We start from the raw sequence: 22,394 nt of genomic DNA on the forward strand, positions 1-22,394 counted from the left end.
TTACCAAATATCCAAGGACTGCAATACACTAACAAAAGAGAAAATTCGCAGAAGGACCATGCCGCTAACATACAACTTGCTAAAACAGAGCCAACAAATCTAAACTTCACAAGTCATCATGTACATCTCAGCAACCTTGACATTTACTCGACTTCGATGATCTCCTCCAGCATCGACTCCAGGAAGGCCTTCTGTTCCTTCAAGAACTGCCGGATATCAGCAATATCGAATGGCCGCTTGGCCGCAACGCGGCGGCGCTCCTCCTTCTGCTTGAGGCGGAGACGCTCCTCCAATAGCTCCAGGCGGTACTCCGTGTATTGAGTGTAGAGCTCGGAGAGGTTACTGATACCACGCACACCGACCAAAACTGTCTCATCGCGGACCAGGGGATTCTTGGGCCGGAAGCAAGTGACCATGCTAATCCGCTCACGACCACCCAGTGCCTTCAACGCCTGATGCTCGATATACCGGCCCTGCAGAACGACCGCAGTACCCTTCAAACGCAGTTAGTATATGATTAAGGATAGACGGGATAGATTGCTAGCACTTACCATTGCGGGGCCCCGGACCTTCATAATCTCACCTGAAGGCGTGCGCAAGGCCGTTTCACCACCAACCATGCCAGTGCAGTCAGAGAGCATGGTCACACAGACAAAGGGAAAGCTGTCATAATGCCAGGCAACGGCGGGCAGCTCCTCGTTAGAGGAGACCTGTTGTTCCCGTACAACCTGGGTGGGGTTGCTGTTGACGGAGATGTTAATGTTGGCGATCTCAAAGTCAACGGAAGGGATGAGCTCGATGCCGGCCACCTCAGAGATGCGGCGGAGAACTTCAGGGCTGTTCCATGCGTCGTAGGTGAAAGGCGCGCGGCTGCGAAAGTTAGTACAAACCGCTAGTATCTCTAGGAATAGGTAGCACGTACGCTGGACCCATGCCGCGGACCATGTGCTTGTTAAAGGTTGAAGAGTACTGGCACTCAGCCAAGACCTCATCGCTGAAGATCTCTGCCCTCATCTGCCTAATGGCCTCCTCGTTGAAGAGAGAGAAAGGCTCCGAGCCGGCGTGAGGGGAAATGCCCTGCCCTTCCAGGCCGATCTCCTCCATAGTGTAGATGCGCTTCGGGGGCTGGAAGTTGAGGTGCTTGTTTGGGTCGAAGGTGTCCTTCTGGGAGATGCGGGCCCCGTCAATGAGGGACTGCGGAAGCGTGCTGGCAGGCCGTGTGGCCTTCTTGGTGGCCGGCCCGATGACGACGGGGGGCTCTGGTGCGAGGAGTGCTGCAGGTGCCATTGTGTTGTGAAAGGAAGTGAAGTTGAGTTGCTTTTGATGCAAGTGGTTATATTATTGAATGATGCTGTTTTGCTGAACTCATTGTGTTGGATAGTCGCACCCTTATATGCAAGTCTTCTGGCATCGGAGGACTTTGTTCACGCCACCAGGTTCGAATCGAAAATGTGACGAGCGACTCGGCTCGGAGATCGGATCAGGTATTCAGATTATCCTAAACAGGTACAGCTTTCCACGACGAAGCTTGGTAGTGCTAACGACCCGAGGGCCAAGCTTTCTAGAAACTCGGATGCGCAAGTAACCCTAGCCCTGCGGAGATCAGCTAGCTTCCTGGTTAATGGCCCCTGACTTCAAGGATCGGGTTCTGCTTCCGAGTAACGAAGCAGCGACAGCCAACCGCCCGTCTCCAAAGGACAAATATGGAGTGCTTGCTAATAGTATCAGCTCGGCTCGAGATTTTTATAGCTCCTTCGGCTCGGGTTCAGTGTATATCATATGACCCACCCCCCAGGGGGCCTGTCATGTTGGAGCCAACTGGAGTATGATTCCCGTGTGTACTCGAAACTATAGACCTCTTCCGAATTTGAGGTAAGTAGCACCACGGCCCGCATTGAATGCAATACTTCCCCATGGGGCCTCACGACACGTCTGCATACTGGTCAGGGTGGGGCTTGCCGAACCCTGCGTCCGATTCTTTTGCAGACAAAAGTTAGACACGAGTCTTACTAAGAACTGAATTGATTGCTTAGTTACGGAAAAGGCCTCGCCTAACCTTCGAGAGATAACAGATCCCGTGCATTCACCCCCAATACTCGACACTAGCTAGAGGTGAAGCAGCCCACTTCGCATTCAGGAGACCCACTATGCCAGCCGAAGGTCGAGCTAGGCTTGGGTCGGATATCGTTGAGGAATAGCTTGCCACCGGGGCTGGGCATCTGGATCTTTGGCTGAATAATGTGAGGTAGGAACGCACCATCATCGACTTACACAAGCCACAAGTGCAAGCGGCAAGCTCTACCATTCGGTGCAATTACGGCCCAGCCTTCTTTCAAACCGCTTCTACATGGTTATATCACACTATTAACCGTAACAAGAACTGCTTTTAACTTCAATGGGGAGTACAGTCACAGTTGCACGCCCTGGGTCTTTACATAGGGAAGAGTTGATAAAATTGCCTTCGATGATTGACCCCGATATTCATCGCACATCAATGGCTGGCGATGAGATGTGAAACTCGGCCCATGATATTGTGTAACTCCGTGTCATCGGCTACTATTCCTCCCTCTATATTAGCCAGTGCCTGGTCCTCGCCGTAGTTTTGGCAGTCAGCCTGTTCACGCAGTGCTCTTTCAAGCGTCATCACAATCGATGTATATCTAGCACAAAACTCAGAAGACTCTACGTCATACCACAGGATTTGTCTTATTCTAGCAGCAGTCCCATAGCCACCAATGGCCTTCCTCCTCACCTGGCTACATGCCAGCCCTGTTATAATAGGACCACGTGCTTATGGACTTTCTATCTGCCTTTGATGTGGTCTAAATCCCAGTCTTTTCATCCACCGTATGTCCTTGCGAAGGGTCACTTATTGTTCACTGATCATGTATGTTAGAGTTGAGTGACTGGGCTAGTTGAAATACACCTAGAACTACAGCGCCAGGGTGGACCTCCATACAGGACCCAAGAATGTAGCTCAGGATACCTTCCAAGGGATACAAGATCCTTGGATATCGAACAAAGTCCGAGCATCACATAGCTGACCTGGTCCCCGCTTCTCAGCTGCGGGAGCAGCAGTCTTGTCTTCAGGCATAGGCCAGAACGGAACCTTTCCTGGTCAGGTTCCGCCTGAGGGGTATCGATCCCGTTGTTCCCGATGCATCCTTCGTGTGTATGTCTCATCCTGCGTCGGGAGCCTTTGCCGAAGCCGAAAAATGCGAGAGGTGCCAATGAAAGAATTGGTCACCAACGACGAATGTTAGGTATACATGTTGGCTTCGGAGACAGGTATATATATACGATATCTTGTTCAGGAGTTGATATCTGCATCGACCTGGTCTACTCTCAATTGATAGAGCACTTGCCGTTTATTCATCTCCATAAATATATTTCCAACTTCGCATCTGTCAAGTCACCGATTAGCATCGCTCCTGTTCTGGCGGACAGATACCGAGAATCTTTCGAATAACCCCTATTGCCTCCCCTCCATTAGTATCCACCTAGGATACTTCATTGGACGTCAATCCAGCCGCGCAAAAGCCTACGACAATTCAATTGGCCTCGTTTCGTTTTCGGATCTAACACAATGCACCCTACCATGTCTCTCCAAGGCGCTGCTCGAGCTTCTCGTATCCGAGCTATTGGCGAGAACTTTGTCGCTCGTATGGACTCCCAGTGACATAACAATAGCGTACGCTAATTGAAAGTTCTGCTCAGGCTCGCTTGGCCACCCCTCTCGGCTTTCCTCGATGTCACCCGCAGGCAGCTCTTATGACTCTTTCGCCGCCTACCGCTCTAGGGCCTATCAACATGGTCCCCTTCACCATGCATCCCTTGTGCGGGGATCCCTGAATTCGAGCTCTGTGACTTCGGAGGAGTTCATCAACTCAAGCAAAGAATACCTTGATCATAGGAATCTCTCCTCGCAGACTCACCACCTCCCATGGACAGAAGCCGAAATCGACGCCATCGAGTCTGGTGGCGCTAGCCTCCTGCGTTAATTTGTTTTCGTTTTGCATAGACAGCAGGCCTCATGTTTAGCCACAGATAATTAGGTGTGCTCTGGGCGTTTCGGATCTCTGATTATCCATTTAATGGGCATTTTAAGTGAGGCTTCACTCTTCAAGACTCACTACACTATACAACAGCGTCAACAGGAAGGCCGTGGGTCCAGGTGGTTACTGCTTTCATTCCTTTCTTTTATTTTTGGGGGTTTGATGTATTCGTCACTTATCTGCACAGCCAGGCGTTGGTGATTCACAGTTCTCTCTCTTATCATTCTTATTCTTTTTGAAAGCGTTAGGCGAATCCATATTCTACGAAACAGGCAAACAATATATAAAAAGTATAAATAACAAATCAGTAGTCATAAATCCAAATCAGGATAACTATCTTTGTTATTTAGTGAAACCTATACTGGGAACCGCAAATTTAGTGCACAAATTTAGAGTGAATAGTTTGTCCATCCCGCTACACGTACACGGATTGTGTATTAACCATATATCAGAAAGCTAAACATAGTGAAGGGAGCTTTAGAGTCTCACACAATGGTATGCAATCGCTGTAAGTATCATTGAGCTACCATCGCCCTTCTCGGGTGCTACGCATACGAGCGAGCGCGTCCAAGTGTGCAAGGCACACCTCATTCATCCTGAATCGCGCAATTGAATTCTCGAACCGGGCACAGCCCTACCGCAAATTAAAGTGAGTAAAAATAGAACATCACTGCAATATCAATATTCTTAGTCTGCCATGCCGGTTCTCATTCTCATCTCCCTCGCCTTCCTTCACTGGTCTCTGCTGCATGAATAATGATTCTTTTTAGTGAATTATTATTCCTTACTGTCTCAATATGTCACTGTGGCATAGGCAAGTAATATGAAGTAGTTAATTTACTCCACACATACAATTACGTTACTTATCATTGTATCGAAAGACATTATGTCATGGGAATGGACTTCATTTTCACTATCTATTCATAAGTTGGAGAAACTGCAGAGACAAGGCCATCACCCCACAGACAATTCACATTGGTGCTGGTTCACACTATAAATATTGACTTTCAGTTTCTATACCCGTGTATGTCCTCATACAACTTCAACCCGTCAACATCCGCATATTCACAACGCAATCCCATCCTTGTCCCAAGCCTCAACGTCTCAAACAAACATACATCCAAATGAAGCTCTTCTATTTCCTTACCTTTCTCTTCTCCTACATTCTTCTGGTTTCTAGTCTCCCAGTTGATAGCGTCGAGGACCTCCAGACCGCAGGTGAGAAAGATGATACGATGACCCCAGGAGATGCCAACCAAGACGCCGCACCTTCTACACATCTTAACAACGGATTCGGTTACTATTATTGCCGTCCACAAGGCTGTCGTGTCAAGTAGTGGTACCAAGCGCTCCCCATTTGCGGGACAGTTGCAAGGTTAGAGCGCTGAAGATATTACGATGCGGTGGAGCTCTGACGGTTGATAGTGGTAATTCGAATGGTTTCGAGAAACATGGAGGGGGCTTAGACATGCTCCCAGTATGATTCGCGGGTTAACTAACCTACGCTGTGGTTCTCCATGGCTGTTATGAACCGGGGTTCCTTGACTCTCGCAAAGGATATTTTGCTTCAGCTGCCGTATCGTTGTGCATTTTCTTTGATAATCTTAGGGATGTCTTTGCCAGGTGGTCTTCATACATTCTTATGATCGTTCGGGATATGTAGTGTGCTAGTTTTCGGCAACAACTACACATGTACTTGTCGTTGCATTCGGATAAAGTGCAGTCCTTAATAACCACTTAGTTTACTTTATGAATTTCGATCAAAGACGTTGGAAAACACCCAGAGGAAGATAGTTATCCTATGCAGGTCGCGTATAGTGAACTAGCAGGACAAGAGGTGATCTATCACACTCCAACCTCTATCAGATATATATAACCGGTGCGCTATAGTACCACTGGCTGCGACTATTGCCAGTAACGTAAGGTAATATCACACTCACTGTTGTTGCAAGGCGCTAAGGGGCGTACTTGTCGTCATGTAGTCGACTGGGTATCAATGGGAGAATAGCTACGATGCAATCCATGGGCTAAAGCGAAATCATGGTTCTTGCCAACATGGACAAGATTTACTCTTAGACTCTGTCTAATATTGCCCCGAGCATTGAAGGCTCCGACAGGATGTCCTCTCCACCTCCAGGCGATTATAAGGCGTCGTGATAATTTCGTGACTCGCAACCGTGTTATAGCAGGTAATCTGTGCAGAGGGTATATTCCAATTCGGGATTCACCCAGTTATGTCGGCGATATGATATGCATCACTGCCCAACTTCTATCAAGCCTTGTTATATCCACGTTGTCAATCACCTAAGGGGAGTCATGGAAATGAGGACAAGTGGACGTGACATGGTCTGTATGCCTGGCAGGCTGCGTATGATACCTTATATGGCCATCTCGGAATCCAGAGGCCAAGTGGCAGCCTAGACACTAGTTCACGTCTGCAGTAGAACACATACAGAGGTGGATGAAGTTGTGGCCAATTCCAGTGGTTGCCCTGCTTTGTCGATCATTGCGACATGTTATGGTCCCGCCTCAAACCGGATTTCTTGATGCAGTTGTATACAACCCTGTTTCTCTAAAGACACTCTTTACTAGGTATCACGATCCATATATTCGAAAAACACCATAGTTAATGAATACACGCCTGCAAGCCTCGCACTTTTTGGTAGATCACATTTAATCCTGATGATGAAGGTGTATTTCGCCAGCCCGCCAGGTCGTAATTGACATCCCACTTTCGGACCGATATGTACGGCTGCATGCAGCTGCAACTAGTCATTCGGGCCACTGCATCAATGCCTAATACATACCACTTTCTATTGGATCCTGGTCCTTCATGATGCCCTACTTGGGCAAATCCTCTTGCAATAGAATATGACGTTGCCGAGATTCCAGGGCTACATAACATAATGATATGCTATATAAGATGTTAACGCAGATGGGAGCGGAGCCAGAGCAATCTAGGCCTGCGGCAACGCCTTCTCCATATACCTCTCTACGAAGCCACACCTGAAAGTCCCTTCAGCTTAGAAGCGACAAATCCGAAATGTCATCCAACAAACGAGCCCTCCTAATCGCCAGTACATATGGCGGGCTGAATGGAACCCTAAACGACGTCAAGACCATGGAGGGTCTTCTTACACAACGAGATTTTGAAATCATCCCCTGCTACAACGAAAGTGCAACTCGTGCTGGTATACTAGAGGCCTGGGCTAAGTTGATCGAGGTCACCTCTCCCGGCGACGCTGTGGTGATCTACTACTCAGGCCACGGGGCCCTAGTGCACGACGAGAAGCGAAAGGAGAAGAATAAATCATGGCAGTTCCAGTTCCTTGTCCCAGTCGACTACGACGAATCGACTGAGGGAGACTTCCGGGGAATCCTCGATGTGGAAATATCGTACTTGCTTCGCGATACGACGGACAAAACACGGAACGTGACTATTGTTATCGACTGCTGTCACTCCGGGCGGATGTTCCGGGGTCCGGACGAGGAGCCTGTCAAGCAAAAGAGTCTGTCGAAAGTCCAATTCCATGATTTGAATTCCTACTTGAAGCAGTTGCGGGAAAAGGGGTATTTCCATGGTGAGGTGTTTCAGCTGGGGAACCCGTATGCGGTTCGGATCGCTGCCGCGGCCACAGCGGAAAGTGCTTGTGAGCATATCAATGCGCGCGGGCAATGGTCCGGGGCCTTGACTGATGCGTTGGCCAAGGCTATGGGGGAGACGGATGGCATTGATGTGTCGTGGAGGACTACGCTGGTCAGGGTCTGTCAGCTGGTTAATACCCGGCACCAGTGGCAGCATCCCCAGGTCGAGGGACCAGACACCCGAGCACACTTTTCTCTGCAGCATGTCAAGTCCGGGGCGCTGTATGTTAGGATTGAGAACGGTAAGGCCATGATTGATGCTGGGAGTGTGGTTGGTGTGCGAAAGGGGAATGTCTACACCGTGGTTCCGTTTAATCCGGATGAGGCAGAAGAAGGGGAACCGGCCGTGGAAGCCACCGTTACGGCTGTGGCTGCATTCAAATCTAAAGCTGCACTAACGCATGTGCCATCATGGAGGAGTATACACCGCGAGGGTGCCTTGGCCTTCTTGAAACATGATGTGATTGACAAGCTACCGGTGTCTCTTCCTCCAGGCCTGGATAATCTCCAAGCGGGTGTGGAAGAATCCAGATACCTCAAGCCTTCCAGTCCGGATGACGAGCAGACACCCTTAGCCGAGTTTCGCCATGAAGAGGGCTCCATTGTGTTACTCGATAATGAAGGCATCCGAATCAGAACGCGCTCCATCGATAGCACCGAAGAGAGGACCTCTCAGGCATTCAGTGACATTATTGCTGATGCAGAGCGGCTAGCCCGGGCAAAACGTGTTCGAGAATTACGCTGCGAGAGAAGGCAGGATCTCCTGGCACATAATTTACAGGTCGCAGTTGGCACTGTGGAAGACGGCGAACCGAAGGTCAATTTCCAAATGGCGGGGAGTGATCGCATCACTGAAGGAGAGTCCGTCTACATCCGTCTCGAAAATGCTGGTAGTACTACCCTCTATGTTTCCGTGCTGAACGTCAATGCTGTTGGCACTGTTTCATCATTGACTGGAGCATGGCCCCTGGGCATTGAGCTCCCTGCTGAGCTTGATATAACGCTTGGCAGTAACTCTTTTGATGAGCTAGTGGGCTCGGAAATATCTTGGCCGAACGGAGTTGCAACCAACATTCCCGTAGAGGAGCGGTTTGTGATTCTTGTCTCTAACCGCCCAGTCAGTCTGAACTATTTGGTGGAATCGGTAAACCTCGACGTAGACATTCTGCGCGATGCCGCCGAGTTTGTCAAGACCGCAGCTCATCTCTACGATGTCGTTCACGTCCCATTCAGACTTCACGCGAAGGATGCGGATTTTGACGATACTCCTTCCCTAGACGATGACTCTTCCAGCGAAACCGTGTTTTGGGATGCTCTGGATGAGCCTGCGGACCAGTGTATCCTAGCTGCGAACTTGCCCGAGCCAGAGACCGTAGTCGAATGGGCAGATGCCCTGAGCTATCCTCTGGACTCTGTACCCAAGGTAGGCCACGTCAAAGACCATCCATGCGCCACTGCTGATCCACAAAATAGGGCATCTTCGGGGCCATCATCCGAACCAGCAAAAGTATCCCGCCATGCATTCGAGTAATTAACCAGCATACCGAAGAGATCACCGTTGTGGTATCCAAGTACCGACCGAACCGCCTGCTATCAGAGGTGGGAATAAATGCCTCCCCGACAGGTGCTGGCGTAAACTTCGGCACGACGGTACTGTTGACACAAATCAGCCCGTTCATCTTCACTCAGGCTAACAGTATGATGGTAGACTTTCAACGGGCCGGCAACTAAGAAGACTCTTGCATCTCAGGCAGATGAATGTGGGTGCTGTGTTGCTACCTTTCCTCTCTGGTCTCGGAGCGAAGGTTTTGGTGTGATTAGTATTTTCAAGGGCCCTGAGAAGATCTTATATATTGAAAACGACCGGGTACCCGCTGGAGCGACAGCGTACTTTGCAAACAAGCCTAACTTGCGGCTTGAGAAGTATGCTTCGGGGCAGCAATGGGTATGAAATTAGAAGCTCGCTGGTACATTTCCCTTATTGTCGGGAAGTTAACCCCTTCGCTGCTCTAACTTCAAGCAACCAGTAGAGTGGCTAATGGGTAGGTTAACTCAGTGATTGTCTGCCGTGGTAGCAGCCAGGTAAACAAACTTTGCTGTGGGTAGCTCATGGTGTATTTATGATTTATGCAAACATGAAATGCTGAAAGAAAATCACTCAAGGCCATGAATGAGCAAAGATGATACCTAAACCTCACCGCAACGAGGGACCTAGATATTGGACAGGTCGAAGTGCTCTTCGTACTCTCATAGCCTGTCATCTAGATCCTGCGTCGTGAGACTTCATAATATTATTTGCCCGCAGAGAAAGCTAGTATTGTCAGGAAAAGCAAGTACCCAGATGGGACAAGGGAATACTATCTAGATCTGAGCAGATATTTGGAAGCTTGTAGGCCCCGCAGGGGAGCCTTAGTTGTAGATCGCTTTAGGTGCCTCGTTGTGCCATAGACCTCATAACCTGTTCACAAATGGCCAGGAGGTACCCCGTACAGATTTCCTTTATCCGCGCATTACTACCCAGCAGTTGGAACAACGACAAGATTCGGCGATTGACTGTTGTGAATCCTTTGTTTTGGTGGAGCGGAGTTAGAGTGCCACACTGGGGTGCCTTTGTTGACCCTAATGCCTAAATTTAGAGCCCCTGTCGTCCATCACCACAGTATCATTCATACCAAAGGTTACCAGATAGATTGGGGGTCTGGGAACTTTTTAGGGGCCAGACTCCAATTTGCCATCATAACAGCTATATTGTTCGAGCTTGGTGGTGTCCCCTTTTGGTTCGACGCGACGGCCGCCTTCAGATCGGCAATGTTGTCGCTCAACGTGCGGGTGCCACTGCAGCCAGGGAATGTGCCAGCAATCTCGTACAGATGTCGGACTTCACCCGAACCACTTTGGCTGAATTGTCAGGCATGCTGAGAACGTCCGTTGCCGCTTCGATCTCGGTAATGGTTGGGAGGTCAGTGGCCTCAGTGACCGTCTCGACACAGTGATTAACTAGTTAAGCCCTCAAACTAAAAAGTATCCTTGCATTATCGAGTACAGAAAGAAGCGACACTCTCGCGGACATGATCCCATCAACGCACAGATCAGACAGGGGAGGAATGAAATTCTATTTGACATATCTCCGTAACTCTCTCTTCAAATAGTAAACATGACAATGCCTCAAGAACTCTGGCAACAGTGGATATACCCACCGCAAGATAAACACACAGGTACAATAGACCAAAGATGTAACCCATGTAGTACGGAGCTCGTACCGCGCTCGATACGCCTCGGGGAGCCAATGGATCGTAAAGATGCGCAGAATAGGCGAGGCAACCAATATCCAGAGGGGTAGGTTGTGAGGATATAGAACATCACGAGCCACACTAAGTACTGCAGGCGTCGCTTCAAAATGGCGAATCTCATGGTTCCAATATTCCCAGAATTTGTGGATGCTTTCTGGCCACATTTCCAGAGGCATCTGCAGGGATGTGCCAAATCGGGATGCATCTTGGTAGAGGGCCTCTGTCAATTGCTCATCCAGCAGCCCGAAGAAGGTCTCTTGCACGGTTAATGTTGCGACGAAAAAGCAACTAGCAACCCAGAGCTGCTGCTTGGGATCCATTGCATTGTAGTTTCGCCCTCTCACTCCGCGGTGGGCCTTGTTGACTATTCTGCTCACACAGTTTCTCTCTTCTGGTGTTCCGCACACGCCTTGGATATATAGTAAACTGTAGTAAATTCTGGACGTGGGATTGGTGCGAAAGTAGCTGTGATTCTGGACCCCTTGTGCTATTTGAGGATGGGAGTTCACCAGAATGTTCGCATACTGCAGAGCGATGAGAGTGACGATCTCACTGTGTATCACTTGACAGTTGATCAAGCCGTCTGTTTTAGACATGTTACCACCAGGGAATCATTTATATATTGTTGAATCAAAATTTTGAAGAGGCGGTTGCGATGGTATTGCACTGTTATTGTTTTTATCATGCAGCGTGCTTCTCCTCCCAGGAGCAGGTGCAACTCTCTCCCCCGATCCTACCTTGTAGAAATATATTACGTCACGGATGTTGAAGAGTTCAGCTGCGCTCTGAAAAGCAAACAAGACATGTGAGGTGTGATGTGGGGAGCTGAAATAGGAACTATCGCCTGCAAGGCGCTCAATAGTCGTGGAAAAAAAGCAATATCCTTCACTTTTACACCTTGCCCCCTCCTGTTTAGGCTGCAAATATTCTTATTGCCACTTGCCACGAAATGGTCTAAGGCAGGAATGAGTCCCCTGCTACTATGGACAGGGAAGATCCACTATTAACCTGGTAAAATGTAACCATCGGCGGATATGTCTCATACCTTGTCGGATGCCCTATATCCCTAAATCCTCATTACAATATTTTCCGTTTCGACCATGGATGCGATTGTCTCATGTTCACATGACATTTTTTAATGGATATAAGTTAGACATCTCGAGAATTCTAGTTTGCCACTAATCCTCGGCCGCGAATCTCAGTTAATAGAATGGCTTGATCACAAGTCTTTCGAGATAATCAGAGCCAATGGGGGTAAATACAATCTAAATTGAATTTACCTTATTTGAATCATATTACCGCTAGTAAAGCATCAATCATTCCATTGCTGCATAGTCAAATCTCGTTTTCATTCTTTCTAGTCCTCTTAACACTGTGGATCCACAGTGTTAATCCATTTCTCACATAGCCGATGCCCTAACCCCTTACTGATTAAGAGAACTCGTTCCGACGTGACCATAATTCCACGGCTAAATTACCTATTACTTTCTTGTCAAATCCCCCATATCTTCTTCTCTCCAAGCAGGCCCTTCTGTCGCTCGGTCAGCATCATCATCCTCCATACACCTCCACGCCGAGCGCCTACCTTAGCATTGTTCCGCAGCAAACTTTTCCATGTGTCCGGGGAATTTTATCTCCCACAAATCTTCGTTCGAAAAGAACCGGTACTGCTCTTCACATTTCGTCGTGAGAATCGACCAGAAAGCCTGAGGCTGGTCAAACATAATGCCCAGCATGTTGCGCTTGACGCACTGCGCAACCTGCCTTCCTTGCGCAGGCTCCACGTCGCAGATGTTCTTCTTTCCAAACTCTTTCGCTTCACACGTTTCCAGAGCCGTCTTATAGATGGAATCCAGCAGTGTGATGTACTGCTCGCTCAGCTCAGGGGCGCCCATCTCCTCAGACTCTGCCTTGATGATCTGAATCCCCATTTCACGCACTTTGCTCTCATAGTCGAGCACCGTGACTTCGCATCCGGCTTCACATATTTTGCTTCGTGCGTGGTCCAAGATTCTGTCCGTGTTGAGCGCATTGATGACCTGAGGGATCACCCGGACACAATAGGTCGAAGGGAGGTCAAAGGCGGAGACCATACTCCCGCCAACAGTGAGTGCGATGAGGCTAAGTATTTCGAAGCGCATTGTGCAGTAGTGCTGCCTGTGTGATCGTATTCAATTGAACGGAGAGAAGCGGTGCTGGAATACGAGCTGTGGGAAATTGAATAACAATTTCGTCTGTGGAGGCCTTCATCCTAGCAGGTGGTACCCCTATATAGTTAGAACAGAATGTAGTGTGTCTTTGTAGAGAAATGTGAGCTCACAAGCGCCACATGGCCCCTGCATGTTCATATTGAATGATTCCCTAAATTGATCAGCATCCTATCCTGACATACTCTACCCTCGTATTATCTCCATGGATCTGCACAATTATTAGTATTGAAGATGAACTCTGACATAGATACCTCCACCTAACAAAGCAATATACTTGGTCCAAATCAAAATTGCACGCACTAGCTATCGCTATCATCACAGCTTCACTCTTTCGTACTAGTTTAAATGGTACCAGTAGCCGACGTACTATGTCCTGCCACCATCGTAGTCCCACTAGATCACTCGGTAGAAGCCCACTTGGTGAACAGACAGCAGCTTCAAAAGCATGGCTAAAGCTTAATTTAGTACGGAGTCAAAGCTCCTCAGCTTTTGATGCGTGAGCTACATGCCCCTTAGTGGACAAACCACTGCCACTTGTTTTAGGTACAAGTGAACCCCTTTCAATATAGTTCATATCGGATAATACAATCTTCGCAGCCATTGAGTGCTCAACGTTGGTTCAAGAGCCAATGGCGCTCTGTCGGAGCAGGATTTTCCAGAGTCGGTTTTCCGATTTCTGTTCATGCTAGGTCAAGTATTCTTGTGAGAAGATGGGGAGCACGAGGATGGCAGTATCGCTAAGATGAGCTACTCAGTACGGTAGTAGCATGTACGCATCGCATAAAATGTCCTAACATGCAAATAGAGTAGTCCAGGTGGAGATTTCCTGCCGGGCTTGGACACCAAAGTGAGCGGGATCCCGAGTGATGTTCGCGTTTGCCACGAGCGGGAGCCCGATCCACCATATCCATACCTTGGACCCTTGGGTGGATAGGTCAAAATCTAGGCCTAGTATGCGCGCTTGTGCAGTTAATAATGTTGATATGAGTGATGCCAAGATGTTACTATGAGAGCTTTCCAATGCTTGCAAAGCCTCATCGAGGGAGATCACTTTTAAGTTCATCTTTGGCAGAAGCATACCCAGCATAACCTCGGAAAATGCATCCACAGGCAATTCCACTACATCGTCCCTGATCACATAGATGTTGTAGTCCAAGTCGAACAGTTGATAGGTGGTGCTCATCAAAACACCAGAAAGGGTTAGTCCGGATTATAGCCCCTATGTTAGCGATAATAATATCAACCACTGTGTCGATCTGCTGTGCCCTCAGTATCTGCTCCAGACTGATACCCATGGTAGCGTACCACCGGGTTTTACGAAGTATAATATCATTCTCGTCGGTGTGAAACTGAGAAGCGATCTTTGCCTCGGGCGAATTGTGTTCGACGTCCCAGATGGTGCAGTCAACCTGGCAAAGGGCGTGTTATCCTGTACCTCAGGCTGGCCACGCTCGAAAGATAGTGTCGTAAAAATAGTAAGAGGGCGAGGAATCTTTTGATGTACTGCGTCATTCCACCGAGAACAACTTGATATGAATGCCTGTCCTTCGGGCGTATCTTTGGCAGCGTCTATCAGGACTGTTATGCAGTCCAGGTTCAGGACGTTCACCGAAGCTCGGGGGGTCGTTAGTCAATTGTGTCATCTTGACCGATGAATTGAATCTGTAGGCTGAGGGAGGTATGTGAGTAATTCTTATTGACAAGGGGCCAAGAGAGGTTGTCGCAAAAATGTATCTCTATAAAGCTGCAGTTGCTGAGATTTTGATCCTAACGGAGTGGGGACCCTCAACTCCGAGACACCTGTTCGGAATTCCGATCTCAGCTTCGCTAGTAAGTAAACACCATTTGCCACACAGTCATGATCCATATATATACCACGTCGTGCCTACTATCTCGGTTGTATATGTCCCTAGCTCAACTACTTTAAACTATTGTGAACAGATCACTAACTATGAAGGACACAACGCCTGCCCAAGGAACGGCAGACCAATCGCAAGCTACTCCTGCGACAGCATCCCCCGCCGTTCCAGATGCGCCTTATAGCATATTTGATAAAAAACAAAAATGGCTAATCATTGCAATTGTGTCGACTGCTGCAACCTGTAAGTCCGTAGATTACTATATAACGTAAAGCCAGGCTGGCTGACATCTACTACAGTTTCTGGTTTCGCGTCAAATATATACTTTCCAGCTTTGCCAACCATTGCGGATGATCTCGGTGTTTCTCTCGAACTTGTCAATTTGACAGTTACTTCATACCTTATCTTCCAGGGACTAGCACCGAGTCTCTGGGGTCCAGTGTCAGACGTAAAGGGGCGTCGAATCGCCTACATCTGTACATTCATTGTATTTCTGGGCGCATGCATTGGGCTTGCGCTGAGTAAGAATTACGCTACAGTGATTGTCCTGAGATGCCTTCAGAGCACAGGTAGTGCCAGTACAATTGCCATCGGCTCTGGGGTGATAGGTGATATCACCACACGCGCTGAACGAGGAGGCTTTATGGGAATCTTTCAAGCAGGTCTCCTCGTCCCTGTTGCTGTTGGCCCAGTGATTGGAGGCGCACTGGCCGGATCATTAGGATGGCATTCGGTATTTTGGTTCCTCGCCATCTACTGTGGCGTCTTCTTGGCCTTACTCATTGCTCTCTTGCCGGAAACACTTCGATCGGTGGTTGCCAATGGAAGCACGACGCCGTCGAACCCACTGGCTAGATATCCGTTAAGCATCTATCAAAAAACGACCACAGTACAGTGGAAATTAGAAGGCGACCCAGATGCCTCTCAGCCATCAGCAACGAAACGTATCGATTTGACTGGCCCCCTCCGGATGCTCGTAACCCAGCACGCAGCTCCAATCATCCTCTTCCTCGCCATCTACTACGCCGTCTGGCAGATGAGCATCACCGCCATGTCCTCACTTTTCAAAGACCGCTACGGTCTCGGCGAAACCCAGATCGGTCTTACCTTCATAGCCAACGGCGTAGGCTCGATGATCGGGACCCTAGTGTCAGGCAAAATCCTAAACATGGACTACCAACGGGCCAAACAACAATACGAATCTTCGCTCGACGCCGAGGCTGCGAATGATGGAACCCGCGATGAAGATGACTTCCCGATTGAAAAGGCTCGTCTTCGACTAGTGCCGGTTTTCTCGCTTTTGCAGTGTCTCTCGATCATTCTCTTTGGCTGGACCATTCAGTACCCGGATCGCGTCCATATCGCCGTTCCCATTGTGTCTACCTTCATCACAGGCTGGACGGCGGTCTCGACTCAGTCTGTTATCATGACGTATCTCGTTGATATATTTCCTGATAGAACCGCGGCAGCCAGTGCCAGCCTGAATCTCGCTAGATGTCTGTTTGCTGCTGGTGGTACCAGTTTTGTCATGCCCATGGTCAATGGTGTTGGTGTTGGTGTGGCGTTCACGATATGTGTCGCTGTGCAGCTTGTGGCATTGATTGGGCCTTTTATACAGTGGAGGTTTGCCGGCGCATGGAGGAAACAAGCACAGCATCGGAGTGGCGATGCATAAGTTGCTGCTAGATTTTACTTCGACAATGAGTTGAGTTTGTTTGAAAAGCAGTCTGGGAATACGGTGCTATATCACAGGTACCATATGTAATAAACTTGGACGTTCCTGTCATTCGATACCGGGGTGAGATACCAGGACTGATATTAGAGCATCGTAATAATGTGTAATAGAATTACTTTAAAACCACTGGTTACTTCTCACATTATGTGGTTACTATATATCAACAAATGAATGTACCTGGGAACTGGTGCAAGGGAAAAGATACGATAATAGTAAGAGGTCTCTACACGCACAGCCGCATAGAAGCTTTCTCAGGGATTAAAAGAGGACCCGTTACTATGTTTGCCTGATGATAACGAAGTGAGTATGTAGCTATCAAGGATTTGTCGGTGTTTCCGAGTCGAGCCTTTTGTAGAAATTGCTAAATTACCTCCTCTTGTGTGATGTCAAAGGCGTATCTCTTGGATGGGCCACCCGTAATTCTAGATCTATGTTTGCTACTCCCCTACTTTACTCATCCCTACTAGGCTAAATACTCGTCAAGTATGGAGTCCTAAGTCACAAAAATATAACGACGCACATATGGCCGTTGTGGACAAGATCGCTGTGCTCCGCCACTTGCATCCCTACAAGTCACTAGCGTTATCCACATATGAAACATATATTGCATGGATGACTTCCTTATAGCTAGTTAAAAATTGACTAAGCGTAATATTTGTGGAGCAGCGGTCTCGAAAACGTCAGCTCTCGGACAGATCTGATGTGATGAGACTTGATTAGCCGGGATTGTAGAGCATATTGTCGGCGGCATTCGTCATGCCAATCCGTGACTCTATCTTTCCAATATGCTCCCTCAAATAGAGAATACATGTACTATTTCTACTTACCTCTGGTGATAGTTGTCATAGGGTCGGCTGGTAGATCAGTTAGAGTCCATCTATCAACATCAACTCGCGCCAATCCCTCACGGCTTTACCGCAGTGTGGCCTGACTATAGTGTCCCAAAAGTCTGCAGTCTCGTAGCAAAAGCCAAGTAGGCCTTTTTAATTAAGATAAGCTCTCCTGACTCGAATCATCCGGGAGAGCTTCGGGATTTAACCCAATTCTAGAACGACCGGTGTGATGATCCACTCTCGTGAAACGGACTACCCCGTAGTTTCATCATGACTTAGTTTAATAGAGAGGACTGCCGATAGCAATACAAACTTTCTATTACCCTCCAATATAAAAGCACTGCAATCATCCCTATGACCATCCGGTCGACAGCTCACTCTGACTACAACCTCTCAACATGGTGTCTGCTAAATCCCTCGTCGCTCTCGTCTTCAGCGCCTCTCTGGCGACCGCCACTCTCTCCCCGGCGTCATCCAACACCAAGGGAAAGTGCCCTGGCACACTCAATTGCGACCGTATGTAGTCTTGTCTTGCAAGCCTATTACAATACTCACACAAGTAAACAGCTGCCAAGACGTCCACTGCCATCCAGGCTGCTGAGTGCTCCCACAACACGAGAACTTCTGGTGTGCTCCCTCACTCCTTTCTACTGATCTTCCTATTTGAGTCCATACTAATGGCATCAACAGAGACACAAACCTTTGCTGTCTTTGTCACTGACCACCAATACGACTCCTCTCACGGAGCCCCCTACGGAACATGCAAGGCCTACACCTGCACTGCACCCACCGATGCAGAGATGACGGATTCCAATGAGGATTGCTGGACTTTCTTCTGGAAGTAAGTTACCCCCCTACCATGAATACATGTATGCCCTAGAAGGCAGCCTATACTGACTGAATTGCTGTGCAGTGATAACGGAGAGTCATCCGGTGTCGGAACTGGATGCATCAAAAGCCCCGACGACGGCACATGTGGTTGCGAGAACTCCGATGGAACCTTCGTCTATGGCGGAACTAACTGTTCCTAGACATGTGCTTTGTAGAATAGGAGTGGTGTATATGTTAGTCGAATTCTATGCGTGTCATACTTCTATTAGTATGTATTTTCTTTTAATTGAAAAAAGCCCCTCTGCTTGAATTATAAATTATAGCAATCTCTCCGATTAGCTGCTTTTAACACAGGTTCCATTTTTTCCTGACGCAAGGGAGGGGCGAGCAGCTTTCCAGTAGTAAACCGCTCATCATCCAGATACCTCCAGATGCAAAAGCCATTTCCTACCTTCCTCAGCAGGTCCTCATCCAAATATATGGTTTTTAGTTCTCTACCGAACCTGGTACGCAGCGACACCCCCGCACTCAGTAGGCCAAGTCCATACACAGCCAACTGTGTTTTTGGATGCTCATGGCCCAGCCTTTTCGCGAATAACTTGAGCATCTCAGCTAAATACTCAATTGCCACACCCCTGGCTGCTCTGTAACCATCTGCTGTATCGTGCAAGATGAGATTCGCGTCCCATAGCATCTGATCTGTCCCCGGAATTGTCCCGGAACGCGTTGACACCAGAGAATCTGTGTCCATCGAGGATGGTTTCCAGCTCCAGACCAGATAGAAGTTTCGCGCATACCGATCCTCCCTGTCTCGTTTATATCCCGAGGGAAAGACCTTCGGCCATATACTCGGCGGACAATTCGTTCTGAACAGAATGATCTCGAAATAATGCTGAAAGTGTCGGATAATGATCGGGTCAGCAGCGTCCTGTAAAATGCAAAGAATGTCACCTCTTCGGACGTCTTTGGCCGAATCTCGGACAGTCAATTTCGTTTCCCAGTTTCCGATTTTCTGTTTCGTTTTCCCGACACAGTCTCCGGTCAAATACATCGATAGCTTTTGGCGATTCCAGTCATCCCTTTCTACTGCATGTACTATACCTAGAACCCATCCCTTCGCCTGGATGACTGCAGTATCTTTATCCTGTCCAATTCTGACGGTCACCTTGGCACTCAGGACATACTTCATTAGTCGTTCGAACAGTTCCTCCCACTGGAGTTCATAGTTCGGCAATAGACCTTTTACACTCAAGCCATCGGAGCTCATGCCGAGGAGGGCATATATCTTATCATGACGGAGAGTAGCGTCGTGGGTGTGATATCCATCGATTAATTCTCCCAAGGAGAGTTGTTTCAGCGGAGATATCCCATTTTGGGGTCGAAAGATCGCTTGTCCGATATTATCAGCCATAGCGCGCACGGCGGGATTTCTATCTCTTCTTAAGGCCATGGCGAATGCGTGTCCGTTTATTTCGGCAGAACCACACAAAATCCGAATATTTCCTGCTAGGCCAACCTCTTGAACCACCTATATCAATCATTAATGATATACTGCGCCGGAGAATTGCCGGTGTGTTTTACTGACCCAAATACGCCGAAACCAAGGCCGCTCACACAGCTTACTGCACGCTGCCTCGTCTATGCTCGCATTTCTGTACTCAGATACTCCATATGAGCCTGCAGCCTTCGCACGAATGCTGTCCATAGCGTCACTGCTCTTGTCAGCCTCGTCGCCAAGCCAGACCACCACTTGATTCGCCCCAGCATATATCTTTCCCATCGACTGGATCTGTCGTTCCTTTTCTCTATCGTCGCCTTGGTTGATACAAATGGCATCGACCCATAGTATCCGCTCGAATGTAGGATCACGAAGTCGTCGAAGCGCCGAATGGAGATTCTGGTTCACCTTGAACTCCCCGTCCTCTATATAGATGACCTGTGACTTGGCTGGGTCACCCCACACGTAAGATAAGGCGTCGTATAGGTGAGCTCCATTTCTATTTTTCTGGAGAGAATGGTTGAGAAGCTGACATCTTATCGGGGCAGTGTTGTCTTCGTTTGGCAACAAGCGAAGCAGGCGGGTCCTGTCATTTCCTGGGGGGAGATCGGAGTATCTGAACTGTGGCATTTTGAATCCGTTAATTCGATACTTTTCAGAATCCAAAACATGGGGACTGAGAAACCACTTTATCTTCTCAGCAGTATCTTAGGGCCACGGCGCAGACCCCGCTTCACTTGGTTTGGACCTCCATGCAGGACCACGTCACCATGCTAGAGGACTAGAAGAATGATCGTCGCAAAGCCCGCCGGGACTTTACGGAATTACACTACAATAGAAGACTCCCACTGTTTGTTGTGGTTTTGAGAATAGAATAGATCTCTCCCAAGAACAGTTATTAAGTTTATTATAGAACAACAAGATATACGGTATGACTGCAGCCTACCCAATGCCCTGTCCCGGCCCCAACCGTGCCCCATCTAGTAGTCTACAAACGTGGTTGACTCGACCCAGATCGGTTTCCTGTAGACTCACTGGACGGGACCTTGGCAGAATCGCCTCCAATGTTCAGGGGTCATCAAGAACTAAGTACTTCGAAATCTGGAGAGTGAAGGCATACTCATAGTCGGGAATGTTTATGCCGCACTTCGAAGCGGCCGGTGGAGTTCCTGCTTGGAAACAAGCAAAAATATATACTCTCCAGTTGTAGATTCAAAAGATAAATGATATAAGGAAAGTCCAGGCAGTGGCCATCATCCTCAGGCTACCTCTGATGCTTCCCGTAGGGTAGCGGTATTAGGGCTAGTTCTGCTCTCCGTGGCCCGCTACTGCAACGACCCTAGAGCCTCGCATCTGTCGTAACCTGGCACCCACAGCTTTCGCATTTGTTGAATATAACTAGTGATTATTTAAGCTCTGTCTTATGTTCTATACTTTTCCCATCACTTGGCATCTTTCATTCTTAGGCTCATCCCGCTGGCAGGGGCCTCCTCGGTATATTTCTGTGTTACGGTGTACTTGAACTGCAATGTGGTAGGCCTAGTACAAGCTGCTGTTCAAAGAAAGAGAACGGTGCCAAATAACACTTCTTCGCGTGTTATATGTGCGACAAGCGAAGCAAGTATCGATCCCGTTACGTAAATTCCCCAAAGGCCCTCTCGTCCAGTGCACCGAGGTTTCGCAGGTCACGAAGAGCAACGATGGAATAATCTCCCCTTCTACATAATCCGGAAGGACATTTTCAGACTCGATGTACCCCAAACTCTGGCTCGAAAGATAGACAGCCGTCTCTTGCTCGTCACCGCTGTTGCAGCATCTGGGTCGATTGTAATGCAATTCCGAACGTCCCTAAGTAAGAGTACCTGAGATCTGAAGCCAGCGGGAGCAAGTCAAATCCTGCCGAACTGAGTCCTGGAATCGAATGGTGACTATCGGCCACCCCTATCCCACTATCATATTGTTTTCTTTCCAATAAAAGAGGGAGGATGTGTAATGTAGTGGAGAATACGATCTTGGCAGGATAAAAATAGTGGAACGTAGATTAAGCTAATGGGAGCATGACGAGTTCTGGTGCCGATCAGCCGCTTCAACTCGGTCTCTTTTTCGGGTTCTCATTTCCAGCATGTCCATATAGATCTTTCGATATGAAGAATAAATGAAGAGATTCTAGAAGGAAAATTAGTGATCAGCCAATCAGGGGAATCATGTGCCTGGCTGCTGGAATGGGAAGGGTTTGCATGGTTTGTCTGCATATATGGTCACGTGTGATAAGGCGCACCGCAAACGGCCCGAGCCACGTGACGGGGCGATTGCCCCTTGCCCTTTGCGGCCAACCCAGCCTTTGGCTAATTTCACCAGGAATTTCTTGTCCTGCGCTGCTTCTCCTGTCCTTCTTCATGGGGTCTTCTCGTTGCTAATATTTTCTGTGATTTCCATTC

At 48.4% G+C, this 22,394-nt stretch overlaps 9 protein-coding genes across 9 annotated transcripts; 4 read left to right on the forward strand and 5 right to left on the reverse strand.

Annotated features, from left to right (window-relative positions):
* Positions 1–143: 143 nt before the first annotated feature.
* Positions 144–1,287, reverse strand: ANOM_002103 (uncharacterized protein; the record flags this gene model as incomplete). The annotated part of the gene is made up of 3 exons (XM_015547360.1): positions 144–494; positions 552–870; positions 923–1,287. The coding sequence occupies 3 exons, from the start codon at positions 1,285–1,287 to the stop codon at positions 144–146; spliced, it is 1,035 nt and encodes a 344-aa protein (XP_015411018.1).
* A 2,299-nt stretch (positions 1,288–3,586) lies between these two features.
* On the forward strand, positions 3,587–4,001 carry ANOM_002104 (ribosomal protein S36 family protein; the record flags this gene model as incomplete). The annotated part of the gene is made up of 2 exons (XM_015547361.1): positions 3,587–3,662; positions 3,718–4,001. The coding sequence occupies 2 exons, from the start codon at positions 3,587–3,589 to the stop codon at positions 3,999–4,001; spliced, it is 360 nt and encodes a 119-aa protein (XP_015411046.1).
* Positions 4,002–7,098: 3,097 nt separating this feature from the next.
* ANOM_002105 (uncharacterized protein) lies at positions 7,099–9,651 on the forward strand (the record flags this gene model as incomplete). The annotated part of the gene is made up of 3 exons (XM_015547362.1): positions 7,099–9,123; positions 9,174–9,350; positions 9,409–9,651. The coding sequence occupies 3 exons, from the start codon at positions 7,099–7,101 to the stop codon at positions 9,649–9,651; spliced, it is 2,445 nt and encodes an 814-aa protein (XP_015411040.1).
* Positions 9,652–10,378: 727 nt separating this feature from the next.
* On the reverse strand, positions 10,379–11,586 carry ANOM_002106 (uncharacterized protein; the record flags this gene model as incomplete). Its single annotated transcript, XM_015547363.1, has 2 exons — positions 10,379–10,592; positions 10,961–11,586. 2 exons carry the CDS (start codon positions 11,584–11,586, stop codon positions 10,379–10,381), a joined length of 840 nt encoding a protein of 279 aa, XP_015411047.1.
* Positions 11,587–12,576: 990 nt separating this feature from the next.
* Positions 12,577–13,131, reverse strand: ANOM_002107 (uncharacterized protein; the record flags this gene model as incomplete). The annotated part of the gene is made up of 1 exon (XM_015547364.1): positions 12,577–13,131. The coding sequence occupies one exon, from the start codon at positions 13,129–13,131 to the stop codon at positions 12,577–12,579; it is 555 nt and encodes a 184-aa protein (XP_015411041.1).
* An 859-nt stretch (positions 13,132–13,990) lies between these two features.
* Positions 13,991–14,383, reverse strand: ANOM_002108 (uncharacterized protein; the record flags this gene model as incomplete). Its single annotated transcript, XM_015547365.1, has 1 exon — positions 13,991–14,383. The coding sequence occupies one exon, from the start codon at positions 14,381–14,383 to the stop codon at positions 13,991–13,993; it is 393 nt and encodes a 130-aa protein (XP_015411051.1).
* Positions 14,384–15,151: 768 nt separating this feature from the next.
* On the forward strand, positions 15,152–16,734 carry ANOM_002109 (putative MFS multidrug transporter; the record flags this gene model as incomplete). The annotated part of the gene is made up of 2 exons (XM_015547366.1): positions 15,152–15,302; positions 15,359–16,734. The coding sequence occupies 2 exons, from the start codon at positions 15,152–15,154 to the stop codon at positions 16,732–16,734; spliced, it is 1,527 nt and encodes a 508-aa protein (XP_015411019.1).
* A 1,291-nt stretch (positions 16,735–18,025) lies between these two features.
* On the forward strand, positions 18,026–18,658 carry ANOM_002110 (uncharacterized protein; the record flags this gene model as incomplete). Its single annotated transcript, XM_015547367.1, has 4 exons — positions 18,026–18,143; positions 18,195–18,254; positions 18,318–18,468; positions 18,541–18,658. The coding sequence occupies 4 exons, from the start codon at positions 18,026–18,028 to the stop codon at positions 18,656–18,658; spliced, it is 447 nt and encodes a 148-aa protein (XP_015411015.1).
* A 110-nt stretch (positions 18,659–18,768) lies between these two features.
* On the reverse strand, positions 18,769–20,586 carry ANOM_002111 (HET domain-containing protein; the record flags this gene model as incomplete). The annotated part of the gene is made up of 2 exons (XM_015547368.1): positions 18,769–19,986; positions 20,044–20,586. The coding sequence occupies 2 exons, from the start codon at positions 20,584–20,586 to the stop codon at positions 18,769–18,771; spliced, it is 1,761 nt and encodes a 586-aa protein (XP_015411014.1).
* Positions 20,587–22,394: the final 1,808 nt, after the last annotated feature.

The sequence above is a fragment of the Aspergillus nomiae genome (assembly GCF_001204775.2).
Source record: "Aspergillus nomiae NRRL 13137 chromosome Unknown contig00019, whole genome shotgun sequence".
Taxonomy (NCBI): domain Eukaryota; kingdom Fungi; phylum Ascomycota; class Eurotiomycetes; order Eurotiales; family Aspergillaceae; genus Aspergillus; species Aspergillus nomiae.